At 40.4% G+C, this 27,576-nt stretch overlaps 2 protein-coding genes across 2 annotated transcripts; both read right to left on the bottom strand.

The window, feature by feature from the left end:
• Nucleotides 1–3,760: 3,760 nt before the first annotated feature.
• On the bottom strand, nt 3,761–18,458 carry pip4k2ca (phosphatidylinositol-5-phosphate 4-kinase, type II, gamma a). Its single transcript, XM_038721836.1, has 10 exons — nt 17,998–18,458; nt 16,947–17,044; nt 15,296–15,392; nt 14,459–14,608; nt 9,040–9,186; nt 8,519–8,557; nt 8,312–8,425; nt 7,294–7,558; nt 6,387–6,490; nt 3,761–6,191 (listed from the first exon to the last, which is right to left on the bottom strand). The coding sequence occupies exons 1-10, from the start codon at nt 18,154–18,156 to the stop codon at nt 6,111–6,113; spliced, it is 1,254 nt and encodes a 417-aa protein (XP_038577764.1). The 5' UTR covers nt 18,157–18,458; the 3' UTR covers nt 3,761–6,110.
• Nucleotides 18,459–23,240: 4,782 nt separating this feature from the next.
• Nucleotides 23,241–27,576, bottom strand: igfbp6b (insulin-like growth factor binding protein 6b). The gene is made up of 4 exons (XM_038721834.1): nt 26,989–27,576; nt 26,059–26,093; nt 25,163–25,282; nt 23,241–24,810 (listed from the first exon to the last, which is right to left on the bottom strand). Exons 1-4 carry the CDS (start codon nt 27,323–27,325, stop codon nt 24,697–24,699), a joined length of 606 nt encoding a protein of 201 aa, XP_038577762.1. The 5' UTR covers nt 27,326–27,576; the 3' UTR covers nt 23,241–24,696.

Here is a 27,576-nt window from a genome sequence, read left to right as displayed (position 1 = left end):
CAGCAGCTTTCGACACTGTGGACCACAACATCCTCTTTCGCCGTCTACATTCCACTATCGGTCTTTCTGACTCTGTCCATGAGTGGTTCTCATCCTACCTCACCAGGAGAACTTGAGAGAGGCTAAATCCCTGACACATAATGTCACCTGTGGTGTCCCTCAAGGCTCGGTGCTCGGCCCCACCCTGTTTATTCTCTACATGCTCCCCCTTGGCCACGTCATCACCCAGCACGGAATTTCATTCCACTGCTATGCTGATGACACTCAACTCTAGCTCAGGACAAACCCAACCCCCTGTGCTGCCCTGCCATCATCCACTCTGACCATATGCCTGGAGGAGGTAAAGGTGTGGATGAAGCAAAACTTTCTGCAGCTAAACAGCTCAAAGACTGAGGCCATCTTTGTCGTCACTCCACACCAGGTTCAGTCATCTGACATTACCAGCATCACCTTCTCTGGCCGATATTCCACTTTCAACATCAGCCACCAATCCGGGTGTTGAAATGGACTCTCATCTGACCTTTGAGGCTCACATAAAACATATCTGCAAGACCTCCTTCTTCCACCTCAGGCACATCGGCAAACTCTGTCCCACACTCACTCTTACAGATGCGGAAAAGCTTGTCCACGCTTTTGTCTCCTCCAGGCTGGACTACTGCAATGCGCTCTGTGGTGTCCGAACAATAATGCTGCGATGATGTGTTGAGAAGAAAGCCGCTTGACACTGTTCTTGATCATAAAAGTTTATTACATCAAGGAGTTCAGCATCAATTACAAGCTCTGCAGCAGCTTGGAGAGTGACCCAGCCCGATGGCCACTCTGTCTCTCTGTACATCAAACACAGCTTATATAGGACAAGGTTAGGTATCATACCATATAAGGGTCTGAATCTGCAAACTAAGGCACCAATCTATATGAGAGCAAAGTCCTAGTGTAAACATCTTGTTGGACACCAGATAAGGGTCTGAGCCTCCACGTAACCACTGACCTCTGCTCTCCCCTTAAAGGTCACTAATCCTCTATCCAGCTGCTACAGTGCTATGTTAAACTGTTATGCGTCAAATGCACATATGTTATACACCACAGCTCCTCATCGGGATCCCCGAGAAAAGCTTACAGAAGCTGCAGTACATCCAGAACAGAGCTGCTAGGATCCTGTTAAAGGTGCGGAAACAAGACCACATCACCCCCATCCTCAAATCACTCCACTGGCTTCCTGTCTCACTTAGTTTTGAGTACAATGTCTTCTTCCTTACCCACCAGTGCATGGTGAAGCCCCCCCACCCACACACACCTCAAGGAATATACTCACCCCTCAGATTTCCTTTGCCTTATCGTTTTTGTTTTATTTTCATGCTCTCTCTGTGTTTTTATTTTTAGCACTACCTGTTTTATCTTGTAGCACTTTGGGATTTGCTTAAATATAAAGTAAATTATTACAAATAAAATCTATTATTATTTATCATTATTAAACAGATGTGTATCAAAACAGATTTTCCAGAATAATCGCTTAGTGAATTGATTCTGGCAAATCTTATGGGGTTACTTTTCTCAGCAGTTTTAACCATAGGTGTAATTTACACTGGGGATGCTGGGGACAAGTCCCCGCCACTTTTTGAAATGGCAGACTTTGTCCCTAGCACTTTTTTAAAGCATAATTTGTTAAAAAAAAATATTCTGAAATATAACTTGCAGTTAAATAACAAATGAAAAAGCCTTTAGAAAGGTTTATTTATACATTAAGAAAATATGCAGTGCAATTAAAATATAGAAGAAACAAATGTGCATTGTCCAAAAAAAGGAACTGAAGATTAAAAGAACAAGCTACTGATTATAAAATGACCCAAAAACATGCACTTTAACAACTTCTTGACACGGTTTCTTTTTCCGTTCTCTCCCTGTGAACATGAAGTAGTACGACTAAATCATGCCTACGTATGTGTTGCCTCAGCAGGGATGATATTACATGAGAAAAGTTGATCTACAGGAGGAACAGATCTGAAAGCAACACAGAATGACTGAGAGCTGCACTGACTTAGATTCTATTATATTTACATATTTTGACATGTCACATGCCACCTGAATTTTGTGTTTTCTTTTACATTAATAAAGCAATTTCCACCATAAATTTGTGCAGAAACTTTCACAGGAATGCGGGAAATTAAGTCTATAATGATCAAAATTTTCCCCCAGACCCCCCGCAACTATATCTCAGCATTGAGGATATCTTTGAAACACTGTTTAGGCATCTTTCCATCTCATTCTCGTGAACCTAAAGGTAAGTGTCTCTTCACACCCCTAATCTGAGCCCCTATGTCCCCACCAGTTTTCAACACAAAGTGACACCCTTGGTTTTAACACTGTAATGATTAGTTTCCAAAGTGAATTACTTTGCGTGATCCTGTATGTTTATTTGGCAGACAGAAATGGTGCAGAAACAGTAAAAACAGGCACCACATAGCAGAGGACAATGCCAGGAAGCCCCCTCCCCCTTTGCTGTGGGGCACAGTGAAAGACAGGCAGACACATCCTCATTATCACATAATTTCAACGCTCTTTAAAAGTGAGCTGCAGTTTGGCTTCACTTCTGCTTTCAGAGGTGATGACAGAGCAGATCTGATTCCACTGATCTGACATATTTAATTGACACATGAGCAGCTTACTGTCAAACATGTGGCATGGTGAGCTGTTTCCTTATGTGATCATCTAAACTTACACAAGAAACAAGTGCAACCCTGTTCTCGCCTCTGAGGAAATCACACCATTGAGCAATCCGGAGCAGCTCCTGGTGAGTGAGCACAGATTTGTCCTTGCTTGGGGCACTGTTAAGGTCACGGCCAAGGTCAGCGTCACATGGAGAATACGCAGGAATGTTTGTGTTGGCTGTGATTCACACTGATTAATGGGATCTGCTGCCTGGACGTGGTGTTCCTACTGCCTCTCCGGACCGTCAGCAGTTTGTAGCTTAATGACCCCTCCAACGACGCCCTCTTTCTGTCTCGCTGCTCATCCTGCCCGATTCCTATTGTCTAAATCAGTTACGTTTTCTGGTGAAAAAAGTAGGAACTAGTCAGCAAATTCTGTCTCATCTGATGAAATAGGATGGAACCAGTCAGCAAAGATATATCTTCCGGAAAGAGTGAGACAAAAAGCAGTCCTGACCCTCACCACGTTATCTAAGACTACAGTAAAACATATATAAGGACAAAAACACATATAGTTTACCTAATAATCTGACTTATAAAATGACATGTAGCTACAAGTAAACTGTCTGAGAATACCACTTATTGTAAGTGCAAGTCTACAGCCATGCAAGTGGCACTGGAGCAGTGCCTTGAGCCAAATGCTAATGTCAGCATGCTAAAATGCTGATGTTTTGCAGGTATAATGTTTACCTTGTTCACCTCCTAGGTCAGCTTGATGTTATGCTATCATTTGCCAATTAGCACTAAAACACCAAGTACATCTGAGGCCGATTTGTCACAAACCAAAGTATTAAATATGAATATCTTTACCAAATTTTGTGCCAATCCATCAAGTAGATGTTAAGATATTTTATTGATAAGTGAAAACTTTGTCCTGCTGTGCTAAAGTAAAAGTCAGGGAGATCACCAATGTCATTAGGATTCCTCTTGGGAGCATGAATGTCTATAAAATTGCAAGGCATTTATAGTTAATTAGCAGTAAAACACAATGTCCTTAGTATTGAAGGCACTGATGACAATACCCAAATGTTGGACAAATTAAACATTTGACCTGATTATTGCATGAAAACAAAAGTCAAAAGACCATCAAATTTAGTATGATTCATCGTCTGGGGACGATACAGAATTTCATGACATTTCCGTCTGAACCAAAATAGGGACTGACTGACACTCATAAAAATAACATCTAAAAAAAAAAAAAAAAAAAAGCAGGAAAAGAAAAGGCCGGCTGTGTCTGTGTCTCGTCATTCTGAGGTTCATCTCCAGATGAGTGTCAAGTGTCATCACGCACGGACTCTCACACAGACAGGATCCAAATAAAAACGAGTCCAACACTTCTCAGAAATTCTTTGTAAAATATATTTTGGTCCAAAAGCTGATTTGCAAAAATACAACATGTGCAATCATCAGGTAGATGAGGCATCATACAGAGTCTACGCTGCCTTGCCAGTGTTTAGGAATGCATCATCATATGTATCATATGTGTTAAGGCTAACTGCATAAGCTACTGAAATGTAGTGATATTGTCAATGTTTTATACAGTACCCTGGTTATCACTAAATCCCAAATGTTACTACAATACACAGAAAAGAGTTCCTAGTTCTATTGCTATATTATTGTTCTAAACCTTATCCTAGCACAATGATTCACATAGCACACATTTGCCATTTTAATGCACAAAACACTACACCATGTTAAAGGAGGAGTAATAATGATGGATGGGTTCATTTTCAGGAAGTGTTTGATGTCGAATAACACGTCTACAAGTGAATTTTTCTCATTAAAAAGATAGATTTAATCCTAAGATTTGGACGCGTCACTTCATTGACGCTGGCCCAGCTCTGTGGGTAAAGGAAACGCTCCAAGGTCAGCCACCACACATTCCCTTTACAGGCTGTGGCAGCTAACGGATGCCGGGCTGCCAAAAATGTTTACAGGCTAAATATTACGATGTGCTTTTTATTTAAATACCACACATTTACCAATTCAATTGACATGGCTGATTTGTACATGTTCTTTTAAATTTAGTAGACTTTGGTGGCAAACAGTATTTGATCCATTCAAAGTATGTTTTATATAACTGCTCTGTCACAGTTAATTTAATTTTATGCAAAGTGCAAATCCTGCTAGGATAAAGCTTTGATCCCACACATTTGGCACTCTAAACATTCAAATGGCTGCATCTCTAGATAAATAATAACAAGTGTAGAGTTTAGACTTCCATTATGTTTTTTCACACCTTTCTCCATTAAAGACTTTTCTAGGATTTAAGGAATACTTTGACAGTTTGGGAACTACACTTATTCGCTTTCTTTAGTTAGATGAGGAGATCAATACCACTATAAGCTTACAGCCGGTTAGCTTAGCTTAGAATAAAGACTGGAAACAGGGGGAAACAGCTAGCCTGGCTCTGTCCAAAGGTAATGAAATCTACCTACCACCACCTCCAAAGCTCACATTATATCTAATTAGTTTAATCAACACAAAAAATAACACAACCTCTCATTAAACCTCAAATTGTCATCTTCAAAGGTGCTGGCAGGTAGATTTTGTTGCCTTTAGACAGAGCCAGGTTAGCTGTTTCCAGTATTTATGCTAGCCTATGCTAACCATCTCCTGGCCCTCCTATAGCTTCATATTTTCTGAAGCTCTGTGGAGTTTTATTACACACAAACAAAAGTTTGGAGGACATTCTTGAACTCTAATAAATGTGTTCAATACATTTCCGTATGATCTATACTACATATTTCAAATCCAGCATTGTTTATATTCATTTTTATTAGCGTGCAGTCTTCTTCACTGTCTCTGCTGGTCCATTGCTGCACATCTTAGCATGTTACCGCCACCTGCAGATCAGGGGAGTAGTGTGACACCATTGGCAGGACTGTGTATCGTGTCACGAGTGTCTTAGGTCTTAATGCACAAGAAAAAACACTCTTTCAAAAAGAAGATACGCCATAGTGCTGCTAGGGGTTAAAAAATTTCACAAGGTGCCTTTAACAGACACATGAGAGTGGTATGAATTTTCTCATCTAAAGTTTCTGCCTGGGGAACCAGACAATAGTGACTGAAAACAGTATATATATTTGATCTCGCACTAAAGTGGCCCAACACTTTGAACATCTATCGTATCATCAGCAATTTGTTTCAGTGTACCCTTCTACTCCAGAGTTATTCTATTAAGAGTGCTTAATATCTAAAAGAAATGAATCTTATATCTTAAAAATAAATATATGCATCAGAAGTAGTACATTATATTGCTACAAACTAAGTAGTAGCAAAAAGTAAGTAGATCACCACATTTTAAACAATGATCTGCATGTGCATACTATTTTTGGTCAAAAGGTAAAAATATAGTTTTAGCTCTCAGTTGGATCGACTTATGGCAGTGTTCATAGTTGAGTGTTACGCAAAAATGTTTGAGATGAAGTCCCGAAATCGTTTGGCATACTGCTCGGGGTGGACTGTGGAGATTTCAGCACCAGCCTGTAGCAAAGAGAGAGGAGATGGAGACAAAGAACAACAAAAATAAAAAGTCCATCGACATCCTCTGTATTACATCGTACACTTCATGACGTGACATGAGAGCAAACGTGTGACCTCTGGGCAGGTACACCTGAATGCTTTCAACAACTTAACAGCGGCCTACTACCTCTTTCCTTTCTCTCTTGTGCTACTCACCCCGTGCTTGACAGTTTTTGCTGCATGAGCTGCTTTCTTCTTGGTGTCGTACTGAGTAAGTACGTCAATGAGGCCCATGAAATAGACCTCCCTCTGAGGGGCTCCTGAGATGAAAGGCAGAGAACAATTAGGGTTGTGTTATTGGGCCTGTGTTGACAGTATTGTACTGGCAGCGATAGGCCTCATTTAACAAATATCATATATCTATATCTAAATCTAAATAATTATTATTTTCCAGAAGGAAAGACATCACGAATGCTGATGTTTCCAGATCCAAGAGATATCAATGATATTACTCTATAATAAAGGCTGTATATATAAATGGTTCATTAATCCAATACAGTTCCGCAAACTTGGTAAGGAGCGGAAACTGTTCCAGAGGCTTATGGTGGTCTGACTCTATACTAGACACTCTATTCTTTCTCTGGACGGGATGCAGCGGACGACTGTTTCATTAATGTCTATAAAATTGTGAAAAAGTTTTCCAGAGCTCAGTGATGTCTTAGAATGTCTTGTTACAGTTTGTCAGCAAATAAATACCACATATAAGGATCCCCTGTGTGTTGTTTACCAACCCCCACAGGGGGAGCTATCTCTGGGTTATCTCGTAGTAGATCTTGTCAAGCAATTTCACATGGCACCTATGTTGAGGGCGTAATACAGCATCTCTGTATTAGTTTAATACAAAGAGGAGCATCTCTATTTTTGACTGTAATAAAAGTCATATCTTCAGGATTTCTAAATACCCCGGTATACCGTAATACCTTGACACTGCCCAAGCCTACAGGGAATGTCATTGGTTCTGCAGGTATAGGAGAAAAAAGTGCATTCCTACCTTTAAACCCCCCCGCAAAAAAAAATCAAAATCAAATTAGACCTTATTTTGTGGCCTGAAATGAATACTCACCTGTGCAGCTCCCGACTGCATACACATCCACATAGGGGTCGAACTCCCCGGGCCCCAGAGGTTTACAGACGGACATGTAACCCGCAATTCCCTCTGGAGAGGTGCCGTATGAGCCCACCATAGTGCCTGGCGCCAGGCCGTTCTCTGCCTCCGGTTCTTCCTCGTTGGAAACCTCCTCGCCCTCCTCCTCCTCCCGTTCAGCTCGAACCACATCGTGGATACCGAGCAGCAGGCTGTAGTCCATGATCTTCAGCTTCACCAGAAACTGGAGAAAATGGGAGGGGGACATTTGCTAAGACGCTTTTATAACAACATTTACAGAGAACATCAATTTACTGTAAGAGAAGGATAGAAGGTAAATAGTGCTGTTAAATTAACTAGAGCTGAAACAATTTTTCGATTAATCGATGGACAGAAAAATAATCGGCAACAATAAAGATAATCAAGTTATTGTTTTAAGACATTTCTTAAGCAAAAATAACAAATATTCTGCTTCTAACTTCTCAAATCTGAGGATTTGATGCTTTGTGTCCCGAGTCATATATTCAGTTTACTATCTTAGAAGACAAAACAATTATCTCCATCTTATCTCAATCAAGTAATTGATTAATCTCCTAATAATTATAATATCTAACTTTATATAATAAGTATAATAATAACTTTACTTGCTTGACTAGTAATTTAATTTCACATCCATCCTCCTGCTGCCAAAATGGCCTCACAAGAGTGGTGCGTCCCTGATGTGCAGATGCTGCCGCTGTGTGGTGGAGGTGTGCAACAACAATTCAATTTTATTTATATAGCGCCAAATCACAACAACAGTTATCTCACAGCGCTTTTCATAAAACAGCAGGTCTAGACCGTACTCTGTGATGATATTTACAGAAGCCCAACAGTTCCCACCAAGAGCAAGCACTAGGCGACAGAGGCAAGGAAAAACGTCCTTGCCTCTGACACAACACAACACTTCACAACAGTGAAGTGTCACATTTAAAAAGATATTTAACAGATCACGTACCTCCACGTCTCTGTTGAGTTTCTCCATGAGCTTCTCCTTCTGCTCCTCGGTTACATACACCTTCTGCATGTTGTTCCTGAAGTCCATGTCCTTGAAGGTTGGAAGCTCTTTTCCCTTTGGGGATAAAATGCATCTTTAGCGGGACATATGGGATGAGGAGGAGACAGCTAGCAACAATGTAAAAATGGATGAAGAGGTTTCCTTTACCTTTTCTTTGTCACTTGCTTCACGAGCCACCAGAGATCCCTGCAAGAACAAGATTGTTATAAATATTGTGACTAATACATTTTGCCAGAAAACTCTCACTATAGTAAGGATACTTATTTATGATATATACTATACTTTATATTCTATACAATATATTAATGTGTTATACTGTTTTATTACATTTTTACTATATTACAATTCTACTTTAATATAGACAAACAAGCAGTATCAGTACTTAATCATATTATATATCATTCCGGTGTACACTGTTATAACTTGCTATAAAATCACACCACTATGTCACTTTTGCCTTTTCTATTCTTACTTTCTATACTAAGTTACTAATTATTTATTTTTCACTTTCTGTATTGTATGGCAGTACTTATTTCTGTCCTTGTTCTGCTGCAACATCTGAAGCAGAAGGTGTGACTTATCAGGTGGCCTTACTTCTTCATTGCGGTGACAAGAAGTGGGATGTGCGATTAAACGGTCAGACTATTTGCTGTGAAGTTCCTCCTCACCTTCAGGTCGTACTTCCTGTGTACAACCAGTCTGTGGCTGAACATGTTCCTCATGACAATCAGGTAGGTCTCCTCATTGTCCACGCTCACACGATACATACCGAGGAACTGCGGCAGCAGGGTGCTACCGTGACACTTCACTATGTGCTGCAGAGAGGAAACACCAGTGAATTTACATGTCAGGTGCAGAATGTGGAAAACTGTCACAGGCAGTCTCAATGCTAAACATTCAAATAGTAAAATAGAGTTAAAGAGTACAGACCATTAGATTTGGTCAGCTTTAAATGTCACATTGTAAATGCAAACCAATTCCAGGCTTTTACCTGTGCTCAGCACTTGCAGCAGTTAAAATAGACTCTTCAGACTGACCTCATTCAGTGTCCCCTGAAACTCTCTGCGCACGATGTTAAAAGACGTCGCTCTAAATGTCCGAACACTGTTTTTGTTTAGTGCTTCAATTTTTTTTTTTCCCCCCTAACTCCTGGGTGCCTGGAACAGTGGAAAAACACAAGCCGTGTTCAATCCCCAGTTTTTCAGGATTAGTAAGGACCCCCAGTGACAACAAAAGGGAGTGTCAGAGAGCAGATCAGAGATCGTGGTTTTGTGACTGCACCAGCAACTACTTGTTGGAAGGTGTTAAAACCTGCTTTTACAGGGTGGCATAATGTGAAAATTTGAGATTTTTTTTGCTGGAGGGGCGGTGGTTTTACAATCCCGATGGCGGCTTAATCGTCTATCGGCCCAACCCTAAAACATACTGTGTATAGTATACTGTGTTCAGCACACACCAAACTATTTTTGTTATTGATTAATCTGCTAAATGTTTTCTCAATTAATACATTTATCATTCAGTCCAAGAAATATCAAACCTCAGGTGACATCTTCAAAAACGCGTGTTCTGTCTGAATACCAGTTCTAAACTGAGAAAACAAATCCTCACAACTAAGTACTTACTACTTAACGCTGGAATCAGGAAATATTTGGCATTTGAAAAATAACATCATTGATTAATCGATTATCAGAAGTAGGTGATATTTAATTTTCTGTTGATGCACTAGCTGAAAAATTGTTGCAGAAAAACAAATAACAACATAAACCAACAACAACACACGGTGCCATCAAGCCAGCACTGGCACAAACTGTAATCAAATGTCAGCAAGGTAAATTTTGACAAATCGTTTACACCAAAGAAGCTGCTACTGTAAGCTAACAAATTTTGCAATGGGCCAGGCAGTAGTTTAATGTACAGCACAACTTCATCACAATACTGGATGTATAGGAAACATTGTTATGAAGGTGTTTTCACTTTCATTTGTTTATATTATCTACAAATTATTTTTCAGTTGGCCCACAGAGGATGCACTCTGTCATTAATAGCAATATAAAATTACATACTGTGATATAAAAACACTCTGTTTTGAAACATGCCATCACTCCTGAATTCACTGGCTCATCTTTTAATATATGGATTAACACTAAAGCAAAGGTTTCTTTGTTTATTATGACATAAGATGCCAAGTTTTCATCAAGTTTTCATTTCATAAGTAATTTATGTGGTCAAACAAACACCGGTTAGGCCTTTAGAGGCTGTCATACAATCATGAAGTGCAAAAGCAATACAGAAACTGTTTGGATCTAAAGGGTGAAAAAAAAAGCTGGTCTAAAGAACTCAAGTCCAAATCCTACATCTGTCAAAAATCACAAAACCTGATCCTCAACATTCTGAAAATTCATCCAAATAATGCCTGAAAGCCAAAACTACAACAATGATAAAGCCGTTTACAGCAAAGCCTTCATGCACGGCCCAACTGTTTTAGTACAGCATCTCAATATTCAGTTCTTTAGCAGAGATTAATCTGTAAACCCAGTATTTCATTTGGTTAATGTGTAACAGTTGTTCAGCATGCCAAACATGCACACCTGAAACTAAATGTTGACAGGAAAACAGAGACAATAAACTGCAACCTGCAAACTGTCATGATGAATGAAAGAATCTGTGCAGTGCCAACGCAGGAGATCTGACAACAATGTGTCCATTCAGGGCCTAGTGAATAATAAAACGAAAATAACAAAAACACGCTGAAACAGAGCTGCCATTTTCCTCATCTTCCTCCCAGTTGTATGTAGGCTGCGTAACCAGAGGCTGCACATTCCAATAAGAGCTCGAAGCAACCAAAAGTTTACTCAGTGGTATGTTTAGCCTGAAGTGAGACCCAGTTTTGCCATACAAGCATGAACACTGATACCAGGCAGTGAAATCAAACCAATAAAAACAGATACAAAGAAAACAGAGGTGAAAGTCTGTTATCTCTCCTACATGTGTGCTCTACCATTTGCATGAACATAGATGTGTTGATATGAGCATTTGAATATCTTCAATGCACCAACAATCGTATAAGAGAGCATTTGTTCTGTCCCCTACACTAAGTCGAAGTGCTGTAACGGCGGATAAACTTGATGAGGAGAGGCACTGTTTTGTTCCGTCTTTAGGGGGATATTTTCATTCAGTTTAGCTTTTCCCCGCAGGGAGGTCACATGTCAGGTTCAGTATGAGAGAGGCACCTTAAAAGCCAAATTTAGGGCGTTGCTCAAGGACGCTTCAGCGTGACAGATGTTTGCCGTCCTTGGGTTGAATACGTAGCTGCCTCCCGACTCACTGCACCACTTACTACTCTCCTGCTCCCGGCAAGACGTTAAATCTAAAAATAGTCATATTTGGGTCGACTTTTCTCACCTACAAGGCAGAAAAATTTAAAAATAAATCCCTCAGGAAGTGCTCGTTTTAGGACCTCTTTGACAAAGGCTATTAGGAGTTTTGAGCTACAAGGAAGGCTCAAAGGTTAAAGAGAAAATATCTTAAGTAGGACGCACAGCAGCATAGATGTGAAGCTTTATACACAGTTCAGTAAAGCAGACAGGAGGTGAGTGATCCTGGCTCTGTGTGCGACGTTAATATGCCTGGAGACTGACAGGCAACCTTTGAATGAATGACAGAGGGAATGATTGAATGAGCATAAGGCAGATGGACAAGAAGGGGATTCAGCTTCGAGATGCTACTGAGGAGGTTTATCTATACAGATTCACTGCAGGTTCAAACAGCAACAACGTCCTACAAGATATTTGCCAACTCTTAGTCCAGATTAAAATTTGGTCAGTTAACAATAACATAATCTCACAAAACATAAACAAATTCAATTTGGATTCAAATCCAGGACATGTGTGAGCTTTGAATGCTAAAAAGGAGAAGCCCGGTGATATTCTATATTTTCGGTTATGGCAACAAATCTCACAAAAAGACACAAATCAACAATAAACTGATCCTACTGACTATTACCCAAAGCCTCAGCCTCTGAGCCAGAGTTCCAAAAGCAATTAATAACACATCAGTGAGCCACATTATTGCACTGGGTGACATGTTCCTTCCATTAGCATGAAAACACACACACACTGTAGTTTACGATGACTCAGTCCCACATACACCACCCTGCTGCCCCAAATACTCACTAGAGCAACAAATGTGGATTCATCCGCTGTTTAGAATAGTCCCCAACAAATGCGCCAGTGTTCAGCTGGAAGTTTAGCCTTCAACAATGAAACAGTGGATATAAAAAGTCTACACACCACTGTTAAAATGCCAGGTTCTTGTGATATAAAATAATGAGACAAAGATAAATCATGTCTATAATGTCAACAATTGAATTGAAAAACAAACTGAAATCTTTGAGAGGGAAAAAGAAAATAAAAACCTTACCATAACTTGGTTGCATAAGTGTGCACATCATCTTATAACTGGATGTGGCTGTGTTCAGAATTAACCAATCACATTCAAACTCATGTTAACTAGAAGTCATTACACGCCTGCCATTATTTAAAGTGAATCTGATTAATCACTAATAAAGTTCAACTGTTCTAGTCGGATTTTCCTGACATTTTCTTAGTTGCATCTCAGAGCAAAAGCCATGGTCTGCAGAGAGCTTACAATGCATCAGAGGGATCTTATTGTTGGAAGATATCAGTCAGGAGACGGGTACAAAAGAATGTCCAAAGCATTAGATATACAATGGAACACATCCAAGCCCGGCTGAAGTTTGCAACAACAAACATCAAGTCCCCCCAAAGCACGTGGAAAATGTGTTATGGTCTGATGAAACCAAGGTTGAACTTTTTGGCCATAATTACAAAAGGTATGTTTGGCGCAAAATCAACACTGCACATCACCCAAAGAAAACAATACCCACAGTGAAGCATGGTGGTGACGGCATCATGCTTTGGGGCTGTTAGTCAGGGTGGAGGGACTTATGAACAGTTCCAAATACCAGGCAATTTTGGCACAAAACCTTCAGACGTCCGGTAGAAAGCTGAAGAGGAAGAGGAAGTCCACCTTTCAGCACGACAACGACCCAAAGCACACATCCAAATCCTCAAAAGCATGGCTTCACCAGAAGCAGATTAATGTTTTGGAATGGCCCAGCCAGAGCCCAGACCTGACTCTGTGGGGTGATCTGAAGAGGGCTGTGCACAGACGATGCGCTCACAATCTGACAGATTTGGAGCGCATTTGCAAAGAGGAGTGTATAAATATTGCCACGTCAACATGTGCCATGCTAATAGACTCCTACCCAAAAAGACTGAGTGCTGTAATAAAATCAAAAGGGGTTTCAACAAAGTATTAGTTTAAGGGTGTGCACACTTATGCAATCTGGTTTTTCATTTTTCCACCTCGAAGATTTCGGTTTGTTTATAAATTGAATTATAGGTCACATTAAAAAGGTATTATTTTACATCACAAGAACCTGGCATTTTAACAGGGTTGTGCAGACGTATTATTTCCACTGTAAGATTTAGGACAATTCAAAGTTTTTGACTAAAACATCATATTTTATAAGGACTTCATGGGAAAGACCTGAACCACTTGCACAGCTGTCACGGTTAAGCATATTCAAAAAAAACAAAAAACAATAGATATGTTATCCGAAATGCTACAATTACGTAGAGCAAGATCATCCAGTTTGAAAATCAGTTTCAGCACAGATTAAACAGAAAAGTCCAGATAACAAAATGTCAACAAAAATAAGCAGAGGGCGCCAATCGGTGTTCAGAGAGCTTTATCCCTCCACCCCTCTCATAGACGTGACTGTTTAAAGTCACTATGAGACAGCCAGTCCAGCTAGCCACCTGGAACCTCAACAGTCCAATAAACTTGGAACAGTTTATGGACAGGTGCATATATTGTGTATGGTTTTGTGCAGGTTGTAATAACTCGAGTATCACAATGTAGACATTTAACACACTGTAAAAAAAGAACGTTTTGAATTAAATCTATTTTATTCTATTGGAAGTCGAGGGTTAGCACATTGTTGTTTTTGGGTTTGTTTGTTTTTTAACGAGATTTGTTGACTTTTAACCGTCCAGACCTTACCTGGTGATACTCAGACAGGATGTTGTGCATGTCTGCAACATCCTCACTGGAGATTTGCTTGATGACCAGCGTACGGTCGTACGAGTTGAGGAGCAGACCCTCTCCCTGGTCGTCCACACTCCTCATTGGGGGGCTGCGGGTCAACGAAACCTGGAGGACAGAAACCCAAAAGCACACATGTGAGTGTGGAGATCATGATAGTTATTATTATTAAGAAAACTTAGCTCTTCTACATACATCCCTGTGTTTCCCACAGAATGGGGAGGGGATCATATTTTCTATTTCTAGTAGCTTTCACCATTTTTGTTCTACTTCATTCTTATTTTAGTTTACTCACTAAGTGAATCTGCTCCCTTTCCCTTCAGTTCTCTTTTCCCTACATGCACACACCTCTGCGGCAAACACACCGGCTCGGCCCGCCTCTTTCTGCCTCTCTCTACCTGTATGTTTGATCTGTTGACTTTCTCCATCAGCAGAACATTTTATAAAGTTGCCTAACAGACAAAGAACTTGTTTTCTTTTCAGGTGCGCTGCATATTGAGGAGGCGTGTTGACGACGCAACCTATCAAAACGAAACCAGCGTGGTAGCTAACGAATGACATCTGCACTGGTGTGTTCACTGTCGCTTTACCTGGTCCGTGCTTGTGAAATATTCACCGTGTCTGGGTCTTGTACTAGATAACTACTTTATGTGTTTCTCTGCAATATGCAATATTGGGCTGCAAAATATACCTGAGCTGCCCACCCAAGTAAAGTCTGTATGTGGGAAACAATGCATCCCTTTGTCTTGAAAATTGCTAGCCAACAAAGTGACATCAGATGCATAGTGAACATACCTGATAGTCCAGATCCTCAATACCAAACCGTTCCCTTAGATTTCGGAAGACCTGAGGACAGTATTCTTTAAACTTGAAATGTCCTGGAAGATTTTCTCTGCAAAAAGGAGAAGAGGTAGAAAATTGTGAAGGAGATGGCTGAAGATGCGCACACACAAACAGATGTTTCACCAACTCTAAGAACTAAAACATTTGTTAAACTCTACAGTCCAACACAGATTTGAAGACTCTCATCCGTTTTTACTCTGCGGCAGCTGTGCCACAGGAGGTAGAGCGGGTCGCCCACTAATCAGAGGATCAGCTCCCCCAGTCGGCATGCCGAAGTGGTCTTGGGCAAGATATAGAACCCCAAACTGCTCCCGTCGGTGTGTGAATGATTAGTTTCGGTTTCTGGTGAGCAGGTGGCGCTTTGCATGGCAGCCTCCGCAATCAGTGTATGAATGTGTGTGAATGGGGTAAATGTGACATGTAGTGCAAAGTGCTTTAAATAGGTCGGGAAGACTAGAAAGTACAGTCCATTTACCATGTTCTTCTGCAAGATAGGCATAACGAGAGTTAAAGCAACATTATGTAAGATTTGGTGTGACTTGGACAGCTGTGTGCATTTGTTATGAAGTTGCATTACTTAAAAGTCGACAACTTTGCTAGCTCAGCGTCTGTTTTGCAGCCTTTTATTTCATGAAGCTCTTGCCAACGTCCGGCAGCCACTTGCTTCGTCACTCTCTTTCCCTCTTCTTAGCTCCCTACATCAACATCCTCTCCGCCTCTGCCATTAGCTAATGTCATGTCCATAGAGGCTGCTGAGCCCGGTTATGATGCCTGCTCTCCATCAGCAGCAGCATACTGTTCTCCAACAAAGCTAGACAGCAACCAATGCAAGAGCACTTACAGTTATGCTACTGATGTCCAGGTGTGTTATCTAATAAGTTTGCTAACATCAACTCGAGACCTATAACTACCGACTAAACGTGTCTACAAAACCTATGGCTGTATATGCTCGAGTTGATAACACAGGCAAACATTAACCAAACACAACAACACAAGACACAGCAAGCCAGCTAATGACTTTATACTTATTAGTCCAACTGAAAGAAGGCTAGCTCGACTTCTGTCCTGCAGCTTCTCAGCTATTTTAGCTCACGCCAACAAGTAAAAGCCAGTCAAAAATGTATTCTCGTCCGGGTCTCTTGTTTGTCACTCTCTTTTTCTCTTCCTCGCTTCCTCCGATGTCTTCTTTGGTCTCTTCACAGCCTCTGCCATGACATCCATACTGAGAATACCGAGCTAGCTTCTTCTTGTAGCTTGCTCGCTGAAGAGTCTTGTTGTTGTTGTTGTTGTTGTTATGTGGTGCCGTAAAGCATTACGTTTTTCTAGTGCTAGGTTTTCTGCCCAATATTCAAATCCTCCATAGTGCAATACCAGGTGCTCCGGGTCTGGAGTGGCAATGACAGAGACGCCATTTTCCCTATTACAAGTCAGTGTACAGCAAAATTATATTAAAGCTGTTATTTTAAGATAAATTGAATACATAGTATTGCTTTAACTGACACTGATTTTATCTATCAGGAACAGGTTTCACCAAGACGGTTATCATTGTTTATGTATATTTCAATCATTTCTGCTTCACTATGTACTCATTTTTGTGTCTTACTTGTTGAAGAGGTGGTTGTTGACTTTAATCTTGGTGTTGGCTTTGAAGTCATCAGGCAGCAGCATGACAGGAACAGGCACCTGGTTGAGATCATTGATCTGAAAGACAGAAGGCACTTGCTAAAAGACAATAATTTAACAGTACACATCAGAGTCTAAAATCAGGGCTGCAACAAACGTTTATTTTCCTCATCAACTCATCTGCCATACGATTAGTAGATTAATGGATTTCTTAGCTTTCTTAGATTTGTTAGCTGTAATCTGTCGATTCAATCTGTCTCTAAAACATCTCTAAATCACTTCCTACATGTCGACAAATATACTAATTTTTATATTATATTATAATTATAATTATATATTATAATATTTACAATTACAGATAAGAAGGACCCCCTGAACTGTTGTTTTTGCCTCATTTTGAGGGATCCAAGTCTTACTTTACTTTAGAGGAGTCAACCAACAGTCCAAAAAATGAAAGACATTTCATTTACTTTGATAAAGCAGTTTCAAACAAGTTAAAAATAGTTGCATATAACTGGTTTGCGATTCAGCTAGTCTAAATTCAACACTTTTCGCATTCGTGTATTCTTCACTGATACTGTCAAAACCATCATGCACCTGAGCGTGAAACGTTACACCGGTTTTGCTGCATTCTTTCTCCCGACAGCTTTGGAAGATATTTCAGCAGAATCCGTAAGTGCAAGGATGTTTTGCTAGTTGTTGCCAAATATGGCGAGTCCATTTTAATACAACTGTAATAACAGCTGACCCGATTATGTTCAGATTGTGTCATATATTTAGATAGCTGTGTAAGAAAGCATGTGGCTAACGTTAGTTTTGTGCAAGTAACGTTATATCTGATCAATGCACTAACGTTAGTGTACCAGATGACCCTAGTTTGCCATAATCAGGGTCGCAGATTTTGGTGCAAGTTAACACTCTCACTTGCTAAGTTAAAACTAACAGATCTAGCTAAATTTACACGGCACGTTTGTGGTGATGCTGCTCTAACTGTTAGCATCGTAGTGCAACGTTAGCTTCCACTGGCTCACCGAGTGATTGACGCCCCACATGAAGACGCTCAGGACCGGGTCGCTGGCTCGAAACACCTTCACCTTCTGCTGTACGAAGTGCTTCTTTTTCGTTTTAGTCTTCGGCGCCAGGATCACCACGGGACTGGAAACGGCCCCCGAGTTACCGAGGGAAGCCATGGCCACAGACTGGCTCTCCTCGTCCCTGTTTACTAAGAGAGAGCTGGCGCAAGCGGTGACACTTCTTCCTGGTGGCTACCGTTACTAAGCTAACGTTTCTTAAACCGCTCCTCTCCGGGTCTCTCGCGCCGACACAGCGACGACAACCAAAGGTCACCTGTCGAGCTGCGGTTGTGTTGAACCGACGCTGTTTTTCTAAAGCACAGTTTAACGTTTGAACCTGCGAGATGAATCATTACTTAACTTCATCCAAGCGTACATATTTCTAAATGATCGCAGACAGTCCACCACCGCCCCCTCGAGCCCACCTGTGTTATTATCAACCACGTGGTCTGGGTGAGTTCGTGATTGGCAGGTGACAGAGACCAATAAAACCGATAGCATCGCGTCAGGTGACCCAGAGATGGGCGGGTACATTGCACTTATATGGTGCGTTCATGTTCGTGTCGACGGTCGGAATTATCAGCTCGCTAACTCCGTGACATCAGCACTGCTAATGGCAAAACTTCAGCAGATTCTCCATTGACCATATTTACAGAGATGTTGCACTGACGTGGGAAATGTGGTATTTTGCTTTTAGAAAAGAAAAGAAGTACTTTGTAATAAATGTTTTCTTTCTAAAGGCAAAATTCCACATTCATCTACCAGATGTCTACTTTCTGCCTGGAATGATAAATCATATTTTTGTAGTAAAACAAATGTGTACATTCTGTATTTCCACAAACCGGACGGGGCAACAGCATTTATTTTTCTGCAGGATGCGACCATGCAGCGGTGGAAAGTAAGTTATTACATTCGCTAGAGTAGCCTACTATAGCCCACGTAAGTCCAGTTTGAGGTACTTGTTCTTTAACTCCACTACATTTCAGAAAGAAATATTGTATTAATTTAACTGCACTACATTTATTTGACAGCTGTAGCTGCTGATAACTATTTAAATTTAGATAAATTACATATTTAATCAATGCCTTCCAGCCTTTTTTGCTTGTGACCCCTTATAAAAAAAAGCAGTGTCTTGTTTGGGTTCCTTATCATATTTTCACCAACAGAGCGATTTACCCCTTAAACATTTTAGATGGTTTCATATAAACTACTGTTCGAGGCCTAAAGAGGTCAAGTTATATACTAAACAACAAACTGACAAAAGCTGAACGGTAATCATCTCACAACCTCTCAGATTTATCTGTTGACACTGGAGGGGCCCGAACCCTAGGTTGGGAACCACTGGACTAAACTACCTGACTATATAAAGCAATTAAAACTAGCTACAACTGTAAAATGCTGCTGGAATATTGATGCATGTATTAACAATTTAATAACATCACAATCCTAAATCCTTAGTGGGAATCTTTTACTGCACATCAAATACTTTTACTTTGCCACTTTAACCACATTTTGCTGATAATACAGAGTGTTTTTCATTGTTGTATGGGTACTTTTACTTAAGTAAAGGATCTGAATACTTATTCTACTATTGGGGCCAGGTGTGTAAAAGCAGAGGGGTGTCTTAACTATCATACTACTTCTACATACTACTACTATACCTTTATACCTCTATTCCACTACTTTAGTAATACCACAGTGTACTACTGTTGACATTGTAGTAAAAGTAACAATTTATTCCTTTTATTTAAGTAAATTATCTTACCAACACTCAACACTGAAGGAAATAATAATAATAATAACTGACAGTGTAACATTGGTAATAATAGATAAACACAGGTGGTTAAACTTAGTGAACGTCCCAAGTTATCTTATAGAGATAAACTCACTTTGGTTCAAACCATGCAAGAATATTATGACTGTGTGTCCGACTTCAGCTGAAGGAACCCAGTTGTGTGCAGATGTGTGATACAACTGCTTTTATACTGTATGCCCATAGAGATGTTTAACCTCTTGGGGGCAGTAAGATCCCAAAACAGAGTCACAACATCATGCTTTGAGGTACCTACATGGACATCTTACAGAGACCAGAGGGGCCTACATTTTTTTTTAGCTTTATTGTTTTAGCTTTGCCATTGAAAGGGCCGATACAGCAATTATACAAAATATTATTAGTGTCTTTCATCAGACCAGCCCTGACATTTTTAGACCAGCATATTCAGACACCTGATTAAAATCATTTGTAAAATGAATGTGCAACGTAAAGTAGAAGAAAGTAAGTCCAGTATATAGAGTCGTTAACAATACACTAATCAGTTAACTGTTGCTGAATATCATTAAAGTTGCTGTGAGCAATTCATTAGACCTTCCCTGACTGGTCAAACTCCAAACCTCCAGATTGTAAGACAGGCCTTAGGTTATAAATGTATTGTACAATGCCTAGTGCACACTGGAAAATTTTCATATCTCAATACATTTTATAAACTTGGAAACCACAGACATGACAACAGAATTACACACTTGGTGTTTATACTAAACGATTTCAGAGTGGCAGTTCCGGGGACTTGGAAACTCAGAGAAACTCACTTGATCAAATGTGACTTTAGACATAAACAGACCGTCATTGTCAGCTAATTGCACTTGTGTGTGCTATGTTTTGCAAAGAAAAACAAAAAAAGAGAATAAAACTGTGGATGAACTCGAGGCTGAGAATGGAGAGAATGAATATGGTTTATTCATTTTATAGCGTGAACGAATAATCCGGTCATCAAATTTAAGATTATGTCTATAGACTCCTCGCGCTACAGGATCTAATAATCTACCTGTTCTGACCAGCCAAGGATCAGGAACACCCCCGCAATTGTCGGGAGGGGCAAATCGGAACTCAAATCAGCCCAATTATCTGTTTCCACAGGTCCATAGGACTAACATGAGTTTTATGTGTAAAATCAGTGGATTGCCCCTTTAATGCTGCAAAGCCAGACCTTTATCACTACCTGGAGTCATTAGATTTATTGTTAAAATAAGAAATACTGTTCACTGCAGTTTTAATGATATTCAGCACCTGTAACCAATCAGCATATTGCTAGCAACACTACATACTCAACTTACCTTCTTGTACTTTATATTTCACATTCATATTATAAATGATTTCACACATTCGCCTCTCTGGTTAAAAACTTCAAGTCTGTTTCACCTCTGATCACACAGAGTATCACAGAGAGTATCACTGATGAGTATGGTCAGAAGTGTGCTTGGTTGCACCTGTAACCACACCCAACAGTGATATTGTGGCGTTCGGGAGTACACTTTTACAACACTGCAGCGAGGTGAGAAGCTAAACCACTGGAGGTCAACAAAAACAAGATTTTCAGGGGGTATTGTTTTATTCCTAATTGAAGTTTTGTTGATGCATAAGAAATTCCATTTTTCCAATATGCATGAACGCAGCAGTGTTTCTCATATACTGTAGTGTGCATACATTTCCCTATGTGAGAAGCTCTTTTTACACAAAAGCTTTTTCTATGGTTTGTGTCTTTTAATGTATCAACCTGTCCATTGTAAATGTGCCTTTTTGCTTAATCTGAAACATTTACATCATATTGATGTTTATTAATATGTGTCATCCCCGTTAAATGAATGAATAAAAACCAGATGAGTGTAGGATCTTTGCGCTCGACTTTCAGTCCTTCACTTGGTGGGTGAGAATAAGTAAAGCATGTGTTGTAAAATACATATGGAAGTAATTAACACTTAATCAGCTTTAACATCTGGGCATTTTCTAAACTTTGACCCAGAGAGTTGAGTCTCTCCAATCTATCTGCATGCAAGACTCGTGGTTTATACGTTAATTTTGAATTATAAATGTGCTGTTTTTACTCAGTTCACAAATTTTTATTTAGTGGTTTAGTGATAGTAGGTGGATATATTTTTACTTGACAGACAATGTCACTGGCTCTACAAAGGTTCATGCTTCCTCCTTCATTTTCTTGAAAGGCCTTCATTTTCTATCACGCATGGACAAATGGGATATTCTATGCTGTTACCTTGGAAACAGGCATGTATTGGGTCCCTGTGTTGCGAAGCAGGAGAATATCATCCTTTATGTGCCTAGTAATGGCAGAAAACCAGCATGACTCTAATGTGGTCTAATGTGTAATTTCTGTTTCGCTGCTGGAGACTGCGGGGGGGGGGGGTTCTCACAGGCACAGCAAGCATAGAGCTTTAAACCAAGGCTTTCTGAATCAGTAGTACTCAGTAACGTGTTCATATGCTTGTGAGGATTCAGAGAAACTCTCAGCACAAGGCTTCAAGAGTGACTGTGAAGAAGTCACTGTATTTGTTATTGGGTTAGATACCTTTATGAACTGCATCAGTGCTCATCCTCCAAAAATCTTCCCACAACTGATTTAGTACCACACTTCATCTTGGTTGTCACAGTCCTGGCAAAACGATTGAGCACGCTTCCTCTTATAGGCTAATTTATGATTTGTTCCAGATGACACTCTTTCATTTACGCTCCATATTCAGCAGCTTGTGAAAAAGCTAAAGAAGGAATTAGGTTTTTATTTTTGAAACAAAGCCTGTATCTCCTGGATACGTGGGCAGAAAATGCAGACCCTTTTATAACCTAACAGCTATTGTTTTTGTTGCTGACTGGGGCTCATCCCAATGTTCCCAGCATGGGTGTCTCTTGATATAAACTAACATTGTAAGAGATTGGTATGGGCTATCTTCGCAGTTCCAATTGCAAAAGAACAAAGGGAGACGGGAACTTCAAATGTAGTTTGAATGGTAAAAATCTGTTCAGCCACTGTGGAGATACCAATGTCTAAAGCTAAGAAAACTGACAGCAAATGTCAGGTTTAAGCAGTAGGCTATAATATCAGCTGTAGGTGGGTGATTTCAACATATTGACCATGTTTTCTCTCCCCTGGCTGCTGATGTTTTAGCCCATTTAGATGTTTTTGATTCTTGGCGTGTTAGTCTCATTAAGTTATTGTTTTAGATCGGTCTCATGTATTAGCCACTCCGGCAGTTTCTTTGTCGGTCCACATCTTTGGTCCAGACTGAAATATCGCGAGAACTATGAGACGTATTGCTTTGAGAGCAACAGTGGATTGGCACCAAACCCTACCCTACATCCACCTGTCACCAGAGCTGCAAATGCTTTTTATAAAAAGAACACCAAACAGCCATTGTTATATTAATATATGTTTAATTCTTCTCCATTTTTATTATCATTATGTTTTATTTTCATATTTGCAAATCTTACAGGTCCTTTGTGCACGGACCTATCATCACGGCACACACATTGGCACAACAAGATTGTTCAGAAACAGATAAATTCTAATCACACTTTAATAGCACACAATTTCATGACTTTTGCAAGGACAAGGAAAGACATACTATAACAATAACAAATTTGAGCTTTTTTTTTTCCTCTATTGAAATCAGAATTTGTATTATGATGTGCCAACATAAAACATAATAGTAACATGGACATTCTCAATTCTCAAATAAACAAAGCATAAATAAAAAAGGAAATTAAAAACATGAGATATAACCATAAGGATGTGCAGCAGTTGAATAGAGCTCTGATGAATGTGATGAGTTTTGCCATAAAGGTGCCTTTAAAGCACAACACTTCCCCTAACATGAAATAAAATAATCTCTGTCTTTAAATAAGAAACTGCTGACAATATAAAAATACATGGCATTGTACTGTAGTTCATTAAATAAACCAACAATTCATATATAAAATATTATATTGACGTGTATAAAAATATGCCTTACAACTTTTTGAAAAGGGAACAGCCGTAAGCTTTTTGTCTGCCACTTCAGAACACACAGTCGACCACAAAATTCCAACATATGTACAAACAATCAACTAATAAGCAGTCAGAACGCCATTTTGACAAATAAAATGAACAGAAGCATCCAAGATCATATTCGTATGACTATTTTTTCTGACTTGACACCATATATAAGATACTGTAAGATTCAAGCAGTACTTTATGGAAATACAGACTCAAAAATAAATAAAAAAAAAAAAGAAATATTCTGTCAATTAGGTATTTTGATATCAGTGTATCTTTGGAGAGAGGGAGAGAGGACGGTGAGGGAGACACATTTTTTCAAACATTTGTGTCACGTCACCTGCGTAACAGTATTTCAGCCCACTGAGATCAGAACAAACACAGGCAGTGTCAGCTATCCTAAAGTAAAAAGTAAAATAAAAATCTACCAGAAAGCCAGGACAAGAGCCAGGGAATATAGAGATCATTCGGAGTAATACCGCTTGGATCACTGAGGCAGTTCACGGAGCATTAATGTGAGCATGCAGCTTGTCACCAGACGACGCAGAGAACGTTGCTGCAACTGTTGAACATTCAGGCAGATGTTATTGTTGCTGCTGCTGCTGGACTGTGAGAGTGTGTGTGTCTTGCTTAAAGCGGACAACGTTAACTGGTGTGTATTTTCCATAGGAAGTGGTTTATCCCTGCTACCTCCTGTCCAGGCAGTGTTTAGCACATGCTAAAGCCACCCCCCCTCTCCCTGTGCTCCTCCTCCTCCTCCTCCACCACCACCTCCTCCTCCTCCTCCTCCAACTTCTCCTCTTCCTCCAGGCTCAAAGCAATAGGACAGACTCATCCCTCACTCCCCATCGCATGGTAAAGTGCCATCTTCGCTGGCACTTGAGGGCACGGGCGTGCCGAGCTCATCCACGCACCAGCAGTGGCCACGCTGCATGCCCTTGGAGGAGCGGCACTGTGTGAGATTAAAAGACAGAGAGGGAGATTTTGAAAGGGAAGGAGGGCGGAGATTGAGTGGGAGAGTGGTGGAAAGGTAGTGAGAGAGAAAGAGAGAAAATGATATGTCATCATAGCGCAGTACTGATTCTCTGAGCTCACAGCTGAGAGGCTCAGAGAGAGGAGCCCCTGTGGTCACAGACAAATCTCTGGATGCACCGAACAGAAAGCTGCAGTGGAGTGCAGCTCTCACACTCTCAGAAATACATACAGGAACACCAAGTCAGTGCAGCAAAGACACATTTTCACATCACATAACAGCCAATAAAGTTCCAGTAATATGTTTCATATTGTTTCAGGAGACACTCTACCTGCTTTTTCCTGTAGAAACCACGAGTGTCACAGTTGGGTATATAGATATCGCGGTCAGACTGGAAGATTGTCAGCTCCAGACCCCTCAGGTAACTATTGAGCAGCTTGCGGCAGGGTGCCTGAAAACAGCAATGCAGAGTGTGACTTCAAACATCATTAGAGGCAAATAGACAGGACCTGTCTTCATTTAAAGAGTGACAGTGGCAAGCTGCTACCTCTCCTCAGGTGATTGTGTTGTACGAAATCTTCTTTGATCACAACACATATCAATGTGAATCACTAAGAATTAGCTACAGTGATACAGCATTAGAGCCAGAAGCAGAGATGATGTGTATTTATATATATATCAGATGTCACATATTGTAAAACATTATATAATCATATTGTTACACAATGCTTTGGCTTTTCAGGTCACTGAATGATTTGAAGTGACTGTGCGTTTTTGTGAAATTAAACTGTGTCATCTTGATCAGCTATGTGACTATTGTTGTAACCATGATAACATACATATTAGTTCAAATGCTGCAGATCACCCGGCTCGCAAAGTGAAAAATCTCTGGCGGCAGCGGCCGACTTGAAACTTTCCTGATTCACATCATGCTCAATTAGTTCTGCCGCATAGCAGCACACACATCATGCACCATAATGCATGGCTTCAGGGCACTGTGTGTACATGCCACTGCAACACCCCAAACAGCAGAGGATCTATGGTAATAACTCTCTATAATATAGTGCAGCTCGATATACGACCCTGTCCACGACATATGATGTGTATTAACAATATCTTATATAAAATGCTTTATACATCTCAGAATGTTGATAATTTAGATGATGATCCATTAGCTTCAATCAACTGTAAATTCAATTCAACTGTAAAATACGAGCATGAACTTACTCTTTCAATGTCACCACTGTGTGAGGGATGAGGACCTGAGAGGAAATGACACACTAGCATGAGAATGTGACATTAAACCATCGTAGCCATTAACATCAAACCACATCCAATGTCACATTTTACAGTATATGCTGCATTTATAATATTTCAACTTTGGTATCTATGTTTCTATATTTTTGCACAAGACATTATTAAGCAGTCTGTCAGATGAGATCTATCTGGGTTGGTCATTCAATGAGAGACCTAATTTCCATCAGTATATTTCCTTTCCATATACTTAATCGCAGTATCTCAGTTTGAACAGTAGATGGAGATCACTGCAATAAAAAGCAGCTTGATCAGAATCTAGGTGACACTGTGACAGTTTCACATGCATTCGAAATTCTCTACAGAGAGGCTGACTTGTAGGACAGATCATTGTCATGCACCTGTCATTGAAATTAAAGAAATACACAACACTGTACAAGTTATATAAATGCAGGGATATGCATCTTTACTTATACACTGTTGCAACACCCCAGGACTAAATAAAAGGTCCCTGTTTTTTGTGAATTGCCATCATTTCTGATTAACAAATCAAAGTCCTTTACAATAATGTTTGACAAATTACATTTTTATCAGTGACTCCAGAGGCACTGCTGAGCAGCACTGGATGCCAGAGGTTTGCAAATTCATCTATGGTGCACAAAATGCATCCAGGCTTAAATGTCACACACTAATTGGCCTTTCTTTATGCTGGCGAGTGACACAGCATCACATGCTATTCACAGCAATACAGGAGATACACTGTAAGTACAATTATGTGTGGTGGCTGATGGCCAGCCTACCTGCAGTGTCCACGCATGTGTCTGTGTGCATTTGTAGAAGCATGCATGCATGTGTGCATATGTGATTTCATGCACGTGTGTGTGTGTATATACATTATCTTACCTGTGGGGTGGGGCCTCTCAGTGGGACTAGTCCTGCTGTGCTTGGCGCAAATGCCCCTTCCCTGCAACAGAGCCTGGAGGGGGCTGTGCTCCCTTGCTGGGGGAACACAGCGGAGCCCCTTGGCACAGCTCAGGGTGTACACACCACAGGGCTCTCCCTGGGCCAACACTGATGTGCTGCCAGCAACATTATGGTCCCTGGGGGGCCGACCTGCCCCCAGTGGATCCCTGCAGGAGGGACAGACCTTGAAGGGGCCCAAACGGTTTGCCCCGGTCCATGATCCGCACTGTGCAATCAGCAATAAAACAACGGTTGTTAAGTTAGAAAGAATAGGCATTTTCTGTCCAGGTCTCAAGTTGTCCTCTCTGTCACTTTCTGTCAGTTAAATGTGGCTGATGCTATTTCTGGATGTATATTTTCCCTTCTCTCTCCCTTTCTCTCCCCTTTCCTCAGTCTTCTTCCCGTTTCTATACAGTAGCTTTCCTTGGTGTTTTGCCGGGTGAGTCCCCTGCAGTGCCAGAGGAGACAAATGGAGATCGAGAGAGACACAGCAAAGCACCAGCTTTTAAAGATCTGAAAGGCGGTGAT

The sequence above is a fragment of the Micropterus salmoides genome, unplaced genomic scaffold, assembly GCF_014851395.1.
Source record: "Micropterus salmoides isolate LMB-PRFRI ecotype aquatic unplaced genomic scaffold, ASM1485139v1 Ms_hic_scaffold_16, whole genome shotgun sequence".
In the NCBI taxonomy this organism is placed as follows: domain Eukaryota; kingdom Metazoa; phylum Chordata; class Actinopteri; order Centrarchiformes; family Centrarchidae; genus Micropterus; species Micropterus salmoides.
The sequence above is the reverse complement of the archived record's forward strand: the minus strand, read 5'-3'. Positions and strand labels throughout refer to the sequence as shown.

Coding starts and splice junctions, on each gene's coding strand:
- pip4k2ca (XM_038721836.1), bottom strand. CDS start 18,156: ATGGCTTCCCTCGGTAACTCGGGGGCCGTTTCCAGTCCCGTGGTGATC. Junction 8,558..9,039: donor ACAGGAAGTACGACCTGAAG/GTGAGGAGGAAC, acceptor TTGTTCTTGCAG/GGATCTCTGGTGGCTCGTGA. Junction 6,192..6,386: donor CAAAAACTGTCAAGCACGGG/GTGAGTAGCACA, acceptor TCTTTGCTACAG/GCTGGTGCTGAAATCTCCAC.
- igfbp6b (XM_038721834.1), bottom strand. CDS start 27,325: ATGCCTATTCTTTCTAACTTAACAACCGTTGTTTTATTGCTGATTGCA. Junction 26,094..26,988: donor TGAGAGGCCCCACCCCACAG/GTAAGATAATGT, acceptor ATTTCCTCTCAG/GTCCTCATCCCTCACACAGT. Junction 25,283..26,058: donor ACAGTGGTGACATTGAAAGA/GTAAGTTCATGC, acceptor TGCTGTTTTCAG/GCACCCTGCCGCAAGCTGCT.